Raw genomic sequence first — 19833 nt, forward strand, 5'->3', positions numbered from 1 at the left:
CGTGAGTTTTCACGAATAGAATAAAAAATAAAGTCACAGCGCGTCGTCGCGGTAATATAACAATAACAGAATAATAACAATACATGTATCAGCTAATATAATATAATAATATTGTAGCGATATGTATTGATCCACGACCTCTCTGAACAACGAATTTTAATCATAATTTTAGCTGTATAGGGTTTATATTATGCAACATAAAGTATTAAAATATTGTATTTCGTTTTTTTAAATATTCTAAAATATGCAATCATAATGCATAGATATTCTAAAATATACCCGAATATAATTTACCTTATGCTATAAGGTAAATTATCTATTTGAAATTATCTTACAAAAAAAGCATCTCATAATTTTAAAACAAATTGAACCTAGTTTTATGTAAGCTAGAATGCTAGATAATATTTGCTACTCCCTAGTAGGCATCAGCTATGGGCAGTATTTTTAGTAGATACAAAATATATCATTATAATATTATATGATCAGACATTCAAATTATTTTCGAAAAAGTAAAATGAAATCTGAAACCCTTCTTATTTAACGCTCTGTTATTTCCAGTTGTTACATTAAATTTATTTCGTACCACATAACTCGTGCATTTGAATACTATTATTATCTATTTTAAGTTGTTTGAATGTTATAAATTATAATATTACAATATTTCACACAATATACAAAAACGCCGAACAAGACTATTTTTTTTTTCATACGATTTAGGGGCCCACCGCCCAAAAATATCGGCCCCTCGCCTACTGTAAATTATTATTATAGAACCGGACTTGCCTTCACATTTTCACGGTCCGAACACCATCGAATGCACATCGCGTGGTGTCGCCTCATGGTTTTCATCCGTCAGCACAACGAAAACATCGTAAAATGCATTATTACCATCGACGCGTGTCATTACCGCAATAATCGTTTTCGAACGCGACCACCGCCGCCGCCGCCGCCGTCTCTGTCTGATTTCTAAAACTCGACGACGATACCTACCTGTAATTTATACGGCAATATTTTACGAGTTTGAAATACTGTGACGTTCATTATACAGTCGAGTCGCATTTTAATATTATTAAATTATTAATAGCATCGATCCGGACGACGGAAGGTGAAACGGATCTGAGCGATTTGCGGCGCCGCGCCGGTCGGGTTTCATAACGGGCGAGTCCGCCGGCGTCTATAGCGAGTATGCGTACAACGCGCACGCGCACAACTTCGCCTAATACGTATTATTATTAATGTATACATAATTCACAATTAATGTTTAATAATCCGTGTAATTAATAACTTAACGAATTTCGGCAACAAATCAAACGGACACGTCGACTGCAGTATAAAGTGCACGTACGCACCAAAACTATAAAATATACCTATGTTTTAATATTTGTGATTTTTTATACACCTACTTTTTAGATGCTTTAATGTAATAACATATTATACATCAAACGTGAACCCTCAGTTATCCATGTTCAATGGAACATATTTTCCTAGCAAATTTCCGTATTTTTGGTAAAAACATTTTCATATTACAACTTATAGTAATTTACAATTGTATGAGTAACGTAATTCACATTTTCACTATACACCTAAATAGGTATTTAAAATGTATAGTAATTATTGCTTTTTATAGATATTTTATTTGTTAATAGTTATGATGGTGTTTAGGAATAACTCCCCTACTCCTCTCTACAGACATTTTTTGAACGTGGACATTTTTCTAAAATTACATTTTCTTTGTCAGTAAAGCTCATTTAATTTAGAACACCGACCCCTTCAAGTCTAACTGTCTAAGTACCCCATTGAATATTTGCTATATTTTATTCTCATACCTGATAGCCAAATACTTCTCTAGAACTGTTTATATCAGATATTGAATAAACAGCTTTTTTATTAAGTGCTTAACGTTTTGAAGAACATAGGACACATTTTGTGGGAGTACCATTTTTAATTTTACAAGCTCATCCGAACTTTGAATTCATATATCAATAAGAAACCTTAAAAACCACTAGTCACTGCCTGTCATAAATAATGTTTAATAATTAATGCAGTGTAATTATTTATTCGAAATTTCAAACTATAAAAAAAAAAATGATTTCACAAACACTGACTATAGGAACATTATAGTGAGGCCAGATTTAGTGTGTAAATGTACATTTAACTTGATTAATTTGAAAATCACATAATTTTTTTTCAACCCATGATAGGTATCAATCAATATTATTATTAGACAAATCTGGATTACACTTATGTAGGTGTAGGTACAATGAAAACATAAGTACTTATAAATCAATTAATTTTTATTATGTGTGTATGATTCTAGGCTTATATTCGCATTGGATCCAGTCGGTGCGGTGGTTCGTTGGTGAACAGGTATCACGTAGTAACAGCCGGTCACTGTGTCGCCAGGTAAGTCGATTGTTATTCGTTATGATATTGACTATTGTTATTTCGTTTCGACAAAAATTAAAAATAACATAATTTGACACAAATAGGACATTTGTACACACTGTTAACGACTTTACGCACACATTCTAAAGGATACAGATTCGTGTTATTTTTCTAAACATTTGGTACTATGTACTGATATATATTATGAACTTAATCGATCAGACATCAGTGAAATGATTATTATTATGCTTGTTCGGATAAGAAAGTGTTTATTTCTAAACACTACTGAACATAACAAATTAACGAAAATTCTGTACTCCGAGCTTATTTGATAACATAAATCCGACAATGTCATAAAAACGTTTTTGGATAAACCTGTAGTCGGACAAATCTATGGACAAATACTTCATAAATAATTAATTAGCTGGTTAATTGGACTCTAACGAATGTTGTCTTAGTAACTATAGGTATGTAGGTACTTAATAGTCTATACTTATACAAAATATGTCATTCTACACAGACATTTCGTAAAAAAAAATGAAAATAATATGTCTATGAACGTGATACGGTCGATTTCAACTGCCATTAATAATATGATAGGTAGGTAGTTTCATTTGTACACAGAAATTGTATGGTAACTTTTCGATAGGAAAACAGAACGTACGTAATTTAAAATTAACAAACCATCAAATGATAATAAGTAATAAATAGTATAACGGGATCGCAAATTTTTTTCCTATGAATTCCTGAGGTTTAATGAACAGGTTCTCGATTACTCGAAATATCTCAACAAATTAAATTTATAATGATCGAAGACATTGCAATATTATTAGCGAGAACAATGTACTTACCTACGTTCAGACTTAAAAAAGTCCTCCAAGCTTAGCAATCAGTTTCTTTTGCAATTTATCATGATAAGGTACATTGATAACAAGTAATCCCAATTTTTCTATGACTATTGTTTTATCAGTGATTATGTAGTTTACTTACTAGTAAACTCCTTAATCAATGATTCTGTGATTGAGAAAAAATTGTTTTGTGCCTCTTTCCCCCGCTATCTAACCGTTGTTTCTAAACACGCCCCTGGTCACTGTCATAACCGAGACTGGAAATAATAAAAAATACTCAATTCTCAATTCTCAATTCTAGAAGAGGACAACTGCAGTTTAACAGGTAGATATTATAGCATAAAAAGGAACGAATTTCAGCAATATATTATGATTGATAGTTATTTAACCGATAGGCTATAACATAAATAATCACTGCAGCCCGTTCCCGTTACGTCGATCGCAGACATTTACACGTCTTAAATGTACGACTGTAGTGTAGTCGTATAGTTCGTAAAATTTCCGATTTAGGTAAGTCAATTAAATTTCGATTTGGTAATCGTCTTTTATCATCAATAATAATTTTATCGCGGAACGGCCGAATAAAGTACAACAATCACTACGTAATGGTCACAGATTAATTATTACGGACCTGAAGTCGACACTGTTCAATACGGTCAATACCTAACTGAATTTAACGTTTATATTTTTGGGTTTCACAATTTACAGCCCATTACATAAAATCCAGAATTATTACAGCCATCCAACCAATAAAGTTAAGTTAAATGATGATCTACGATAATTTATTACAATAGTAAAACAAAAATACATTTTTTGTAAATTACTTGGTTTTTGGTTTATCATTCTAGTCTTCTGTCTGAGGCCATATTTATGATATCACTGCCGAAAATTCAAGTTGTACTATTTAATTTGTCATCGTTTAATACGTGGCAAGAATGGCATTTATTTTGCAAAAAAAACTGATTGAAAGTAAAATGTAAAGGTGGGCATTATAACTAGGTAGTTAGAACGTAGTTCAAGCAATGTTAATAAGCCAATTATTTTAATTTTCAACTTAACATAAGATAACTAGTTAAAGTAACCATTGTAGAAACATTTTTTTCTCCAGTTAATTTGAAAAATTATACGTTTTGTTAAAATTATTTTCATACAAAATACATAATACATATATAATTTATAAGGAGTTAAATTACTTTTTTGTTTTAATTACGCTGTATACCAATGATTTTAAATAAATTAAGTTGACACAAACGTGTAATTGCCTTAACCGGCTAAACTACTATACTCGTAACTATAAAGTGTGCAGTAAAAACGTAAAGTAGTGATATAGGATGCATTTTTAACAGCATGTTTAATTATTGTTTGAACATTTAAATGATGCGCAAATTGTTATGCGTTAGCTGAGTTTAGTTAATATTTTTCTCCATATTAATTTTAAACTTCTACAGTTAAGGTACTGTTTGTTAATTATTAACTTATAAATTGACGAATGTCATACATACTTAACTCAATTATTTCAAATTTATTGCTTTCATTAACTTGCACACCTTTGCTAAAATGTTTTGAAATATATTTCATAAATAATAATTGGCATAAGATACAAATATTAGTCTCAATAACAATCAAAGTTAAAACGCAATACATTGCTGCAGTGGAGTTTCCCAATCGATCATAAAAGGTCCAAATATCCCCAAAATATGCGGGGGACCAAACGTCCTACTGCTGATAACTCCTGCGGAAATCGAATATCCTATTAATATATATTTTAATATATTTTAATATATTTTCGGGGACAAGACGTCCAAAAACTATTATGTAAGGCGCAAAAGCTTAAATGTTTGAACCAATCGTTAACGATTCAAACCATTTTCGATTTTCAAACTGTAAAACGTGCCTACCAATAATATAATATGTACCTACCTATATAATATTATATAGTATAATTCAACAATTTTATATCGTGTGGAAGCGTTTGGGAATGACTGAAATGCAGTAAACAATTAGTGCGGCCGCCTTATGCATTTTCTCTGTCCTCAGGGCGTCGGCGCGACAGGTGCAGGTGACGCTTGGGGATTACGTCATAAACTCGGCGGTGGAACCGTTGCCGGCTTACACGTTCGGCGTCCGCAAGATCAGCGTGCACCCGTTCTTCAAGTTCACGCCGCAAGCCGACCGGTTCGACGTGGCCGTGCTCAGGTTGGACAGACCGGTGCAGTACATGCCGCACATAGCACCCATCTGCTTGCCGGACAAGGGCGAAGACTTCTTGGGCCACTACGGATGGGCCGCCGGATGGGGAGCTTTGCAAGCCGGTAAATATATTATATACTACATAATTATAATTATTATTAACGATTGACGAAATCCGAAAGTTAACGACTACCCATGTAGTAAGTAGCATATTAAGCATAATTATTATCCCGCAATGAAAAATCCAGTTCCAGGAACATACAGTGGATAATAATAATATTATGCATGTTGAGAAGAACATGACGCGATTGGGTATAGAGCTTACAGATTAAGAATGTGCCGAATTTATGTTTCCATGAACTCCAATTTATGTTAGCTTGGTTCAGTTTTCGAAATCAAACTTGAATCTTATTCGAACTTTTATAAGTTTTGAACATTTAAACGCAACAAATTCCAGAATGCTAAGTAGTAAAATAAACGTTTAAGTTTGAAAAGCTTAAAGTGATTACAAAAAAAATTACTTGCTGGCATATACTCGAACATTTTGAACAATTTGAGATATGTTCGAATTCGAATTACATTACATGCAACTATTTATATAATATTACGACGTAAATCATTATTACAGTATCAATTTGTGTATTATATTTTACACCGTGATGTGATTGTGTGATGGCCATAGATGGAGACTTAAACACATTATGTAGAGAGAGGGGGTTTTTCTTTTAAAATACAACAGGGGGGGGGGGGAGAAAATTATATTTATTTGGCGAGTCAATCCCCCGTATGCATCCCACGCATCACCAGCACCAACACCTGCTGTGTCGCTAGAGTTCTTCGCAGCAAAAACGGACCAACGACGTTCATCGTCATTGTTGAGATCACATCGAAAAGTCGCAAACCTTAGAATAACAATAACAATATAAAATATACTACACCGCACCAGGGAAACCCGTATTTTATAATAGGTCGGGATCGATAAATCAATTGTTTTAAAACCTCGTCGGTTATAATACATTATACGTATTTATAACGCCGCGTCATATTGTGTAAAGATTTATACAACGGGCGGCGCGGTATGTCAATATCCGAGTGTGTATAAGCACAATATTTAAATGTAAGTATATATGCGTTTCAGACCTAGGTACGACGTTTAGTCGCCGGACCGACTTTTCCAATAAATCACATACTTGCTGCGTACAACACAACAACAATAACAATAATATATATAGTAAGCCTACCCGTATTATAACAATATCACATCGTCCATACCATCAGTCTGCCGGACGGATGGTCTGCGTCTAGCAGACAAGCTCCGGAGAGAGAGTGTGTATGGCGAGACAGCAGCTATATTATTATTATGTACTTAAGTCGAACGGAAAGCGGAGATTTTTATACTGCTGTTTTTACGTGGGTGCCGCCCCCGCGTACATATTATACTGCAATTGTCCGTAGTTATTATATGACGTGTACGATAATATTATGATGCGTATTACCAAGTTAAAGGTTAAAGTTCTAACCAGTTAAATTTGAGAATAGGTGCAACTGGATCGGTGACTGAAGACGGAGCTCCTCAAATAATTTCATAGTACCCCAAATAATATGTGATATTTGCAGATAATATGTCACTCGAGATGTTTTCTTCGATATGAGCAAAAAAGTTGGCTGAGGTCGCCAAAAACGGCCAGTGCCTATAATATTATGTTGCAGGACTGTTTCTCAAATTTGGTTATACTCTCCGATATGAATTTACTAAAAAATTCCAATCTATCAGAGATATATAAGGCAATTCAAAAGACGAAAATTCGGGTCTAAACAAAATTTAAAAAATGTATACTTAAATAGGTTTATATAATTAATAATGTAATTTTTTTAGATGCCACTTAGAAATATTAACAGCTAGTAAAGGACGTTTTTCATACAGATTATAAAGGAATAATGTAAGTCTACAAGCTAGAAATCCTCAGAAAAAAAATATAATTTGCCCCTATATGAGCTTAAAAATAAACGTCATCGATTTAAAACCTAACCGGTCAAAGCCTCTAGGAAAAAAATTGTTTAATAAGCAATGATATTAAACATTGCCTCGTCGTCTTTCACTGGCAGAGCTGTTGCTGTAGCGATTCCTTCAGTTAATTGAAAATCGTATTTTCGTTTCCTAGTAAGTTGATGGATAGTTTTTAGTTAGTATCCTGCAAACACTTGAGGGCGTACTCTCGCCCACAAATACAGCCACTGATCCGTGTACCTACGTGTAACACGTGTACATAATATATTATAATGGCCCCCGCGACCGCCGTAATCCGATCTTTCCGACCGGTTTTTAAAATTTTTTTACCATAATTATTAATACTATACACACCATTGTCCGACGCGTCACTTAATTTTCTTCGTCGTCTCCGGACAAGGACAACAATACTGCTATAATAACGTTGAAACGAGTCAGTCTCATCATGCAGTAAAAATTATTCTTCGAGTAATATTATATTATGATACTTCGTATATAGGTATAGTATGTTTTCCTCCGTCGTCTAAGTCTGTGTAACGCGATCGGAGGAGACTATCATAAAAACAATGTTTGAACATTCATCATCGCATACGCGTTCACCCGGGAGCCAAATTCAAACGGATCCGTTTTTTATGTCGGGTACCAACTGATTGTTTTCGTTTTTTTTTTCAATCTAAGCTGTCAAAAACAATAAAAAATTTAATTGGTCATTTACAAGACCAAAGGGTAAATTCATAATATTTATGCTCCGGTTTTGGTAATGATAATAAATTACAAAATTAATCAAACATTCAAACATATATATTGCATTTTCAGAATACAAATTAGTAGTATAGATTTTTATTTTTCATTTATTTATAACCCACGCAATATATTACCATAAATAGTTTGTTATTTCTGCATTGTTTCAATTCTATTTTACGATGTTATTTGATCTTTACGACTTTAAGCGCACAATACATTTTGTAAGATTCTCGGCACTATTAAGCCCAATTAAATCAGGACTATTTTACTGTGATTTTTTTTCTATGAAGACCATAGGAAACTCTCCAAATCTTAGAAAACCCTTTAGGCATTATTTTTATTGAAAAAAAAACCAATGAAACTCACATGGATTGGGTTTGTATACACTAAAACCAGGGTTTACGTCTATCCTGCTCACGCGGCTGTTGCGATTTGTCCCTTAATCATATTTCAATATTATACTAGTACGGCCTACTCAAATCAAGTCCTGCAACTTTTGAATAAGAATATTAATATGGTAGGTAGTGAGTGAAAGAGAGAGTGCGAGAGAGAATTTTTGTGAGAGCGAGAGGGGAGAGAAATCGGTAAAATATTACATACGCATATACCGTTAGAGTATAGTGTCATCCCGAGTCATTTGTATTTGAATTAACGTGTACTTTTTTATGAGCCTAGTGATCTATAAAATAGCGGAACTACGGTAATCGTAGCTGTGTGTTATACATATCTATAATTAGGTTTTATGCGTTTCGACGGTCGTAGAAAAAAGACAAATGTACATAGGTATAAATGTGTGTTTCGTGCATCGACCTCGATTACGGTTACGCGAGCGATGCAATAATTCGTTATCCTTTTGTTTGGGTTTCTATGTTATATTGGCGGACAGGAGATGACAACACGGGTTTGCTAAAATATTCGTATTATTATAGTATTTATTATTTGGTACCTATACGTTCCGGCGCACTTGCACAATGCCAGCACAAAACACCGTGTTAATTACCATAATATGGTGAACCTATTTAATAATTAATAATATAATATAACGTCACAACAATAATAATTATATTAGCCAATGTTGTACAGTTAACGACTGTTGTCCGTTATAATAGATACCTATAAAAGCAGGTATAACAGCCTTACGCAGGTGCGCGAAAATCGATTGTTTCGACAATAAATTTACTGCGAGACCATTCCGCGTAGAGTACAAAATATATATAAAAACACATTTTTGTGTACAGTTTGATTAGCGCCGAAAAAAACATTCGTCACCGATGTTACATTGTCGAAACGAATCATTGGTCAGTTAAAATGTAAAAAGTAAATAAATACAAAAAAGTAAAAGGGAACCTCCAGCAGACGTCTGTCCGGAAAGTACTATAACGGATGTCGCACTAATAATTAAAATTACACAGAGTGTAAACAATTGTGAATTCAACCTAAACGGAACCGGTAGGTATATAAAACACCCGTGTTACGAAGAATGGGATGGAAAAAAACCGTCCAACTATACTAATACGGTACGGTGACATTTCATTCAGCCAGAGTAATTTTGAGAAATTATGTTTAATACTTTAATTAAATTATTTTGTTAACGATGTCTTCTAAAAATTTCGAAAACCGGCAGCTGTATAGAATTAAATTATCAATATTATACATATAATAATGTCGCGATATCCGTCGTAGGTACAAAAAACATAGATCTATGTCCTATATTATGTGTCTATATTACATCGTTCGATTCAGAAATTAACGTCAACAGTAAATAATCTCCAGCAGAATATTATAAGCTACATATATAAAAAAAATGTGAAATCTCTAAAATAGATTAGGAATAATCGGGTCTCGGCAACGTCTATAAAAATTGTATTTGGATAATATTGCTGCACACTAAATTCATTGCGAAAATTTCCAGTACTGCAGAAATATAACTAATAAAAATTATATTTTTCTCTAATTGGTTTTGGAACCGTAATTTTTAGCCATCAAAATTAGTGAAAAATCAAAAGTTCATGTATTTATTGTGAATAATAATTTTCCAAGATATGAATTATTTAAAATTATTTATTGACCACCTACCTACTTTATCGAATCTAACTAAATATCATTTTCTTGATAAGTGGACATTAAAAACATGGATTTACTTTCGGAATCCATATATTTCACATCAATGTACCTACATACTGTTGTCGGGTAAGAATTTTTCTTGGTTTTATTTAAATAGGATAGTTTTTTTCTTAAACAATTTCCTATAGAAAGTACTATAAAGTAGCAATAATTCTCAAATTGTTGTACATTTTATTTGAAAAATTACCTTCAGATTGGTTTTTTCTAACAAAATATAATAGAAATTCCGTGATAATATATAAGTAACAACACACGCATTTGGTATACTATTTGAAAAATTGAGTTCCGTACAATACTTAATTATCGTTTAAAATACGGTCGAACGTGCACAAAATGTCTTGGACTTAGACTTAATATTAATAGAGTATATGCAGCGTGCAATTTATTTGTGAACCTCGGGCGGATATAATCGTGCAGACAACTAACTATATATGTAATAATAAAAATATACAAACGAAGGTAGTGAGACCGTGGGGTAGAAGATAGGTAGAGAGAGAGTGGCCGAGATCATTATAAAGAAGAATTTGAAAATCGAATGCTGGCAATACAGCATAATATACTAGCTTCACCCAAGCATGATCAACACATTTTTTCCTGAAATAATTCATTTTTTCATGTTCCAATTTTTGGAATTTTTAAATATGCTTAAGGATCTTATTATTTCTAAATACTTACATTGTTTATACCATTTAAGGAGTGCCCTGTACTCCTGTGATGATATTAACTTTAAAAAAAACCACCCTATTTTCTGCACGTTGTTAATCCAAAGACTTTTGAAAATGTCGATACATCTAAATCGAAATTCGAGTGAGTAGTTATTGAGTTACAAAACTATGTGTTCTAAGGGTAGTCCACTATAAGAAGTTTGAAAAATATTGCAGGGGCTATGATGCTATGAAAATTATAGTAAAAGTGTGCCGTAAAAAATATTGTTTGTCTTTGAAAAAAATAAGTTTGTATCACCACAAGGTACAGGAAATTAATAAAAAGTATAAAAAAATTTTAATATCTGAAAACATTTCCCTTAGGTACCTACACTTAAAAATTCTAAAAATACAGATTTAGAATAAATTGATTATTAAAAGGAAAACATTTCGATAACCCCTGTATAATAATAATATGACGATATCTGTCAGTCGGAATAGAATGAAAATATCAATCGACCGTCTTTAACTAAGTTCGGCTCGAGCCCCTCAATAATAATAACAAACAATAATGATAAAAAGTAGGCAATGACAGTAATGTATCGGCGGCCATCAGTTGGAATAGCTTAGGTACCCAACAGCTATAATATTAATAATAATACGACCAGAAAATCACGAGCGCGCGCTCGCCCGCTTTCGAATCTCGGCAGCGGCGAGCAGCGGCGAGCAGACAGTGACGGATATACGAAAACACAATGATATTGATAACACAATATTTCGGTTGACAGCTCCCCCCCACGTTATAGCCACGAGTACTTACATATAGTTATCGTCCACGCAAGAGTCGTACATAGTTATATTAATAATATTATTATTATCATTATCCCCAAAGTGGTTGTCGCTCGAGGATCAAGGATTGAAATCTTTATAATAATATGTTCGGTCAGCGCACACTCGATAATACAATAATATTATATTGTTATTAATGATATTGTGCAGTTTTCGAATGACACACGAGCGCGTTTCAACGATCGGAACAACATCATCGTACAACTATAACATTATGTATATCGTTTATTATTATTTTTATTATTATTATTGTAGGGGCTTGAAAGTTAAGACCCATAAAATATGCACATAAAAAATCTAAGATTATGCGAAAAAAATTTAGAACAATATTGTCACAATGTTATATAATAAACGTACCAAATATATTTATATACGTCAGTAAGTACCCACTAGCTTATGGCGTGTTTTTTTTTTTTTGATAAAAATAATTATTTTATTTATAAAATATTGAAATATAATTAAAAACTGGCAGGACGTAATATAATACGTCATCGTGGCATACCTATTACCATTTACCAGTAAATAACAAAAACACAGTATTATTTAAAAATGTTGTTATAGCGGGAAACTTTGATTTTTGTTAATTCGCATAAATGAAAAATTATCTATAATTAGCATAAAATAAATAAGATAAAAAAAAAGACATTTTAAAACGCCTTAATAGTACTTACATAAAAATATTAAAAATGATGAACTTTTTCCCGAAAACTGACTAAATATGCATTTTATATTTTCTTTTTCAATCTCGTTGATCGTTATTGGTTTCAAACTCGGTCTGCTATAGCTGTATACCGAGAGTAAGTACAATACAGAAGAATATCCAACTCTTAGTTCCAATTGGCCTAACTATTATTACGATTTAACGATTTCCTAGGAGGGAGACGGATCTTCTGGATAACTGCGTTTCGTGGCGAAAGTTTGAAAAATTGCATTCATCGACCGACGTAGAATAATATCGTCAAAACGGAGTAACGTACAAGACACATATTAACGCTCCGGTTCGAGTTTCGATTGTAAATCAATACAGCTGTACGTTTTAACATCAGGAGATCCGTCTCGTCGTAGAGATAAAAATATGAAATAAAATATTTTCATGGTCGTCGAGAAAACGGTATGACCGCAATCGTACAAAATCTAGATAACCACCGAACACCTGCACGTTCAAAAGTATATCACCGTGGCAGTGTTTTTCCAAGTGCTAAGTCCGAGCAGGCGACACGTCGACCAATGTTCTCCCGGTTAGACGCGTTGGAACTTGTAAAAAAATTCAAACGACATCCAGTTTAATATTATGGTATCTACGAACAGTGCCTGCATATCCGTATACCAAACGATGGTAATATCACGGTCTGCACGTGTTGTACATAATACAATAATAATATAGTGCAGCGGAAATATCTATAGGGCCGACGTTCGGTCGGAAGACTCGCGCGTGCATCCAGTCTCCGGATGGCCGGAAACGTGCCTACACAGAATGATGGTTAATAATACGTATTTGCGATAAATCGTTATTATACTCTTTGTGTATAACTTATACAAATGTTTATAATATACGTTCTTGTTACAGCCGTGTTGTTATTATAACGTATAGCGGGCCCGCGTGGGCGACGACGGACGATGCGCGCGCATCGAAATATGCCGATTTCGCCGCGAATGCGCGTTATTGTAGGACTGGTAAAAAACACACACACACACACACTAAACAATAAAGGAAATGCGTCCGCCACGCGTGTCACGAGCGTGGAAACGAGTTTCTAAAAAAGTCTTTGTGCGCAATGCCGTCTATCACACTATACAGTTGTCGCCACCGCCGCAACAGCGGCGTCTCTCGTCTCGCGGGCCAGCCGAATCTTTTCTGTTATTGCTCTCGTCGAAATTAATTTGGTCTCTACCAGCTCGTGATGACCAAACTAATTTTTGAAAAACACGACGGAACACCCGAGAGGCTCACGGCGACGCATTTGTTTGTAGAATTAGACCAATAAATTACACTCAAAACGCTAAAGGAAACTTATTAATATTATAGGACTTTACTGTCAATATGAGCTCGAAAACCGTCGTGATCCATACAGATTTATCTCTAAGGTTTAACATAAGTATTATAATATATTACGAGCATATTACTATAAGGTAGACATTTAGTAAATTGTTTTCATCCAAAAGGTTTCGTACTTGCGATTTCGTTTACAATAGTATCAAGTAAAGAGTATCGAAGTAGACACTTTTTAAGTACAAAAGTATAGTTTAAAACCAAATTTTATTTGAAATAAGATGAGTATATAATGCAGGCCTATGGTTTGGTTTTATTTTTCCGTGCTGTTTATCATTCGAAAACCCCAACTGGCCAGCTACGTATATGTAAATACTATAAAATAAATGTATTTATTCGAGTACCTCGTATAAGCTTTGAGAACGGCAAAAATCGGTAAGCGTACCTATAATTACAAGTAGACACCTCATGCCTATAATATTATTGAGGCGGTTTTCTCCCTTCACCCTTACGCCCTCGCAACACGTATTTATCCAAAGCATAATATTATGTCTATCCGATGCTTCAATAAGACACACACGCGGTGTCCGCATATCCTTATCGTGCAGCAGTTACAACCCAGCGGTGGTTCCCTGTCGATAAAGTCGTTAAGGACATGATTATATTATTATTTTTAAAACGTGTTAGGATACCTTTAATACTCGACAATCTCGTTCCTTATCGATATCACAAATCCTCTCCACCCCCCACCGAGGCTGGCGTCAGAGGTGTCTTGTACGAGCACCTATATCTACGTCATTATGGCGTGTCTGTGCTAGCTCGTGATGTCCGGACAACCGCTCACCCGGATGATACGGATCGCACGCCGATCGGCATTTATAATTTACTATGTAAAATGTTTAGAAAAATAATAAAATATGTATTATTTGTCGATAGTATACAGTGTTCTGTTGTTGTTTTTGCGTGTTTTTCGCTACACAGGTTCTAGACTGAGGCCGAAAACGCTGCAGGCCGTCGACGTGCCGATCATCGACAACAGACAGTGCGAGAGATGGCACAAGTCCAACGGCATAAACGTTATAATCTACGACGAGATGATGTGCGCCGGTTACCGGGAAGGATCGAAGGATTCGTGCCAAGTGAGTAATACGCCGTCGAGTTCAGATTTTACGCTGACAGGTTTTTCTTCAATCTCTTCGGAATTCTCGTTTCGTATGGACTCCGCACCGGTTCAAATAACATAATAATAATATAATTATATTAATTCCGATCTGTCCTCCAGACGAGCACCGAAAGGAATTATTTTACCAACTCGACTTAACGCTTTCTTCACTCCGGAATTTGTGCAAAACAAAAAAAATGTAATTCAATTTTCCCAAAACCGTAATCTCTGTGATGAAATAATTGACATTTAATAGATACCTAATTATTATTATTATTATTATTATTGTTATTATTTGAACAAATAAAAGTCGATCGAATTCTATGAAAAAGAATAAACACAATATCTGGCGCTAATATAATATTGTCATATTGACTTATGATTTTACGTACAATTCATCGAGCACATCGAGATGTTATGAAAGCAAACGTCACGTATGATATACCCACTGGACGAGTGTCGAGATCTTTCCGGATGGGTGACTAACGTATTCGGCGATTTTAACGAAGCGGCTTTCTTCCGACACGCTCAATGGAAGTCGTACGTTAACAATTTTCTTCGAAGAAAATCAGGAAAATAATAATAATAATAATAATAATATGATACAACATTTATCGTTAGGAAAACAAACCGTGAAAAAAGATAATATCCACAACTATAATATCGAGCGTGTTACTATAATATTAAACATAGCTTAGTATACAAACCTAAACGTACATTATAATTTTCAAACATGGTATCGTCCTTATACTAACCATACATTTTTCGAGGGTGGTTTTATAATAATATAAATTTCCGTTTTGCATACTTGTGTTCTTGTTTTCTTATCAAATATTATTGTCATTACAAATAATCGCTTGATGTAAATGTTCAAATACGGCTCAACAGGGGGTTTTCAGACCACCTCTTAGTTGTACTGTAGAGGCCTATGGATGATTAGAATATAAAAGCATACAAGATGATCCATTTCAGTGTCTACTCTCATTATTTTGTAAAGCGTATACAATTTTATATCGTTTCCATTTTTTAAGTTTTTACTTTTTTGAACGACAATACACATTTTTAATTTCATATTCCAAATCAGAAAATTTTTCTGAATGTTTCGACGTATAAATATAAATGTTTAAAAATATAGGAGTAGAGTGATACTGGGGTACACCTATCCATCTCTTAAAAGGTTGGTCCACTACTTCGCCCAACTAAACTTTAAATATTTATAAGTTATAAGTTATAACTAATTAACTAATCATTTGAAATTTGATTTTTAATTTCCTTGAAATGTACCCATAAGTAATAAGTATAGGTACTTCAAAAAATATTCTGCTTCGGAGTGTGAATGTAAAATTAAAAGTATATGTCGTAGTTGGAAAAATGTGTAGGGAATTAATTTTTTTTCAACAATTTCGTTTAGCAATGGCATCAATAAAATATTCAGTAAAAATAATGTTTTCTGAAGAGTAAATACTTTTCGAAATTACGAGTGTCTACACTCGGATGAATCGCCTTGTAGAGGTGTTGCAGTGGTATACAGTATACCTACACCATAAAAATAATAACAATTGACCAACCTACCTAACACTGTCTGGTATATCGACTACCGATATAATCAACCCGTAATAAACCAGACACCTAGACCTGACTTGTCCGACCGCGTGCGATGGTCATAATATATATCCAACGCATCGTCGACTAACATTATCGTTTACGATTTTCACAGGGTGATTCGGGCGGACCACTGATGCTGGAAAAGACGGGTCGATGGTACCTGATCGGGATCGTTTCGGCCGGTTACTCGTGCGCACAACGCGGTCAGCCCGGCATCTATCACCGGGTGGCGTTGACGGTCGACTGGATTTCCTACATAATCAATTCGTCGCAACAATAATAATGAGAATAATAGTAAAAAAAAAAAAAAAATGAAACAGTTTAGTCTTGTACCTCACCTATACACCATATGCCGTGCGTAGGTCCCCGACGGACCGATGCACACATTGTACATAAATAATATTATGAACGGTGCGTACCGATTTTCTGATATCCAAACTATATTCATATTTATAACGATAATAATTTATAATACATATATTTTGATATATTCATACCATGTGCGACGTTCGTTTAGGTGCGTTCGCATATTATATGATATGTTACGTATATTATACATATTATATTATTTTATTTTATTTTACACTATTTATAGATATTTAAGTAATTTTATTTTATTTTATTGGTATATTTTTAATAACGAACCGTCTTGTCCGCTTGTACGCAAAGGACGTGATATATCGCGGTAGCGGTGATACATTTCTATGCTTTTAAATTATTATAATAATATTGTTATTATTGCCGACGACGGTACGAGATCGTCGGAGAGTAGTGACCAAATCTGGCATTTGATCGCTCTCAAACGCCTCGCCGTTCGCAACTGCGACCACCGCGCATCGCCACCGTGCAGGACTCGATGTATTGTTATTATAATATTATTGTATATATAAAAACGTGTATAGTGATGAATAATTTTACGTGTATAAACTCACAATGTGGCTGTAATAATAGTGTAATTAATTTAATAACAATAATAGAATTATAAGAGAACACAAAAACCAAAAACCGTATTGTTTTCTTGCATTCTTAATCGGTAATGCAGTGTAATATTATGCCCATACAAATTTTTTTTTCGAAACTCCACCTCGTTCCTCGGCTCTTCATCAATCTCTCCCTTTCTCTCACTGTATAGGTTTCTCATCTATCTACGGACCGCGACGATGACGACGACATAATCGCAGCTGCTGATCAAAAAAAAAAACATCGAAATAATACCAAAAAAATAAACAAAAACCCGTCTACAATATATGGGAGTGGTGCCGTATATAAAATGCTGATAGAAACAATAACGAACGCAAATTACAATATACGACAACGATTGGAACATGGCCCCGTCAATTAATAATAGCATCATGTGAAGTCTGCTCCTCAGTATGTGTGCATAACGCAATCGATTTAAGGGTTTTTATAAATGCAATTTCAATAACATTTAACAAAAATTAAAATGTACTTGAATAAATTATCGAAGTAATTAAAGAAGGTCACATGACTAGGAACATTCCTCTCGAGGAACGTTCCCGGGAAACAAAGAATATTTCAGAAATATTCCCTTACCTTTTTGGGAATATTCTTTAAAAAAACAAAAAATTTGTTTATATATAAAATATAGTTTAATATGATAGTACTTATCTATTGAAAAAACTGTATTTTATTTCAAATAAATTTAAAATCTAATTTTTGTACTGACCGATGGCATTTAAGTATATATTTTCAATTGGACTTGTATAGAGCTTTTATAGATATTATAAACCTCCAATAACGCTTGTAATTATTATGTAATATTTTTACACATCAAATATTTTTCATTTAAAAAATGTAAGATTAGGTACTTAAATCATATTTAGAAACATTTTTACAAAACAATAGGTACATCCCTTAGAATTTCCCCAATAAATTCCCTTCCCGTAGAATATTTTAGGTAATTTCTTAAAATTAAATTTTAAAGAATTTTCACATCAAGGCGAGAAATAGAATACTAAACATGCTTCAGATGACTGATTTTTCGAAAAATGTGGATTTCATGTGTTCGAAAAAATTAATCCGTTGACTGTTCCAATTCTAAATAGTATTGTGTAAAAGTACACATAATAATATTTAAGAGTATGTATACGATAATAATATTATTGTAATTCTATACGCATAAGTACACCTCTGGACCAGCAGGGCTTACGTGAAAGGTGTTTTATTATCATTATTTATTTTGCACGTGTTCAATGAATGCGAGCGACTTGGAAATGTTTCGTGTGCGTCTATCCGAGCACAATTAAACCCGTCCAATTGTCTAATACTCTAATTGGATATCAGAGAAAGTGAATCGTTTTTCTCCTTCTTTTCCTCGTTTTCCCGGACGATGATGGCCCGACGACGTTCGGCACTGAGTGGGAGATGATGGTACGTAAAATAATATACGGTAAAATAATATAATGTAATATATTGTGTAGCATAACACACAAAATTACTGTTAAAGAAACTTTTTTCATACTTTTCCGCGGTGTATTTTTTTCACCCGAACGCATTGTTCTCGACTTGATAACGTGTGACTTTTGTTTTTTTTAATTGTTGGGTAAACAATTCGTTTAGATATTAAAAAAATTGTATCAAATAATTTCGAGTAAAATGACATGCAAGCTCTGAGATCAAGTGTGTTAAAAATAAAAAAAACATCGACCATCGTGTCATTGAAAAGATAATAGCTGCGTGCCGCACATGCGTAAAAACGTGTGTTTCAATTTAATATTTAAATTTTAAAGTGAGATAGATAGACAATAAGAATAGGTAGGTATACAAACTGCATGTTATTATTTTCGTTACCTATACATTAATTGTACTTATAATTATATTATATGGTATCAAATTTTAATAACTACCTAATTAGAATCTAATGTTTATATTTTATCTATATATTTAATGTTATTTGATGATAAATACCTATAGTATACCTATATAAATGATGATGATTTTCGGCACGGTATAAGAAAAAACAACTGACAAATGAAACAATTTAGATACAATAGAAATAATAGAATAATAGATTATACAAAGAATGACCATTTTATCAAATAAACATGTCAAAATGTATTCATTATAACTATATACAATATATTAAAGTAGATAATATTATTATTCAATTATTGTAATAAATATTATTTGATGTGCTTTTCAAATTTTCAAATTATACTCATTAATAATATTTAATAGATATGCTCAATACCTAATGACTGTCTAAAGAACAGTTTTTGTTAATTAATTGCATGTAAAAAATGTTTAATTTTGTATTTAGTTAA

General features: G+C 33.3%; 1 protein-coding gene across 2 annotated transcripts in view; it reads left to right on the plus strand.

Annotated features, from left to right (window-relative positions):
- LOC111030850 overlaps positions 1 to 16988 on the plus strand; it is a 33340-nt gene extending 16352 nt beyond the window's left edge. For both annotated transcript variants that reach the window (XM_022310545.1, XM_022310546.1), the window contains 4 exons: positions 2318 to 2403; positions 5271 to 5545; positions 14764 to 14921; positions 16662 to 16988. In XM_022310545.1, the coding sequence (XP_022166237.1) occupies positions 2318 to 2403; positions 5271 to 5545; positions 14764 to 14921; positions 16662 to 16829 (687 nt within the window). In that variant the 3' untranslated portion in view covers positions 16830 to 16988. The remainder of the gene's footprint in view (positions 1 to 2317; positions 2404 to 5270; positions 5546 to 14763; positions 14922 to 16661) is intronic.
- Positions 16989 to 19833: the final 2845 nt, after the last annotated feature.

Source organism: Myzus persicae, unplaced genomic scaffold (assembly GCF_001856785.1).
Source record: "Myzus persicae strain clone G006 unplaced genomic scaffold, MPER_G0061.0, whole genome shotgun sequence".
Classification (NCBI taxonomy): Eukaryota; Metazoa; Arthropoda; class Insecta; order Hemiptera; family Aphididae; genus Myzus; species Myzus persicae.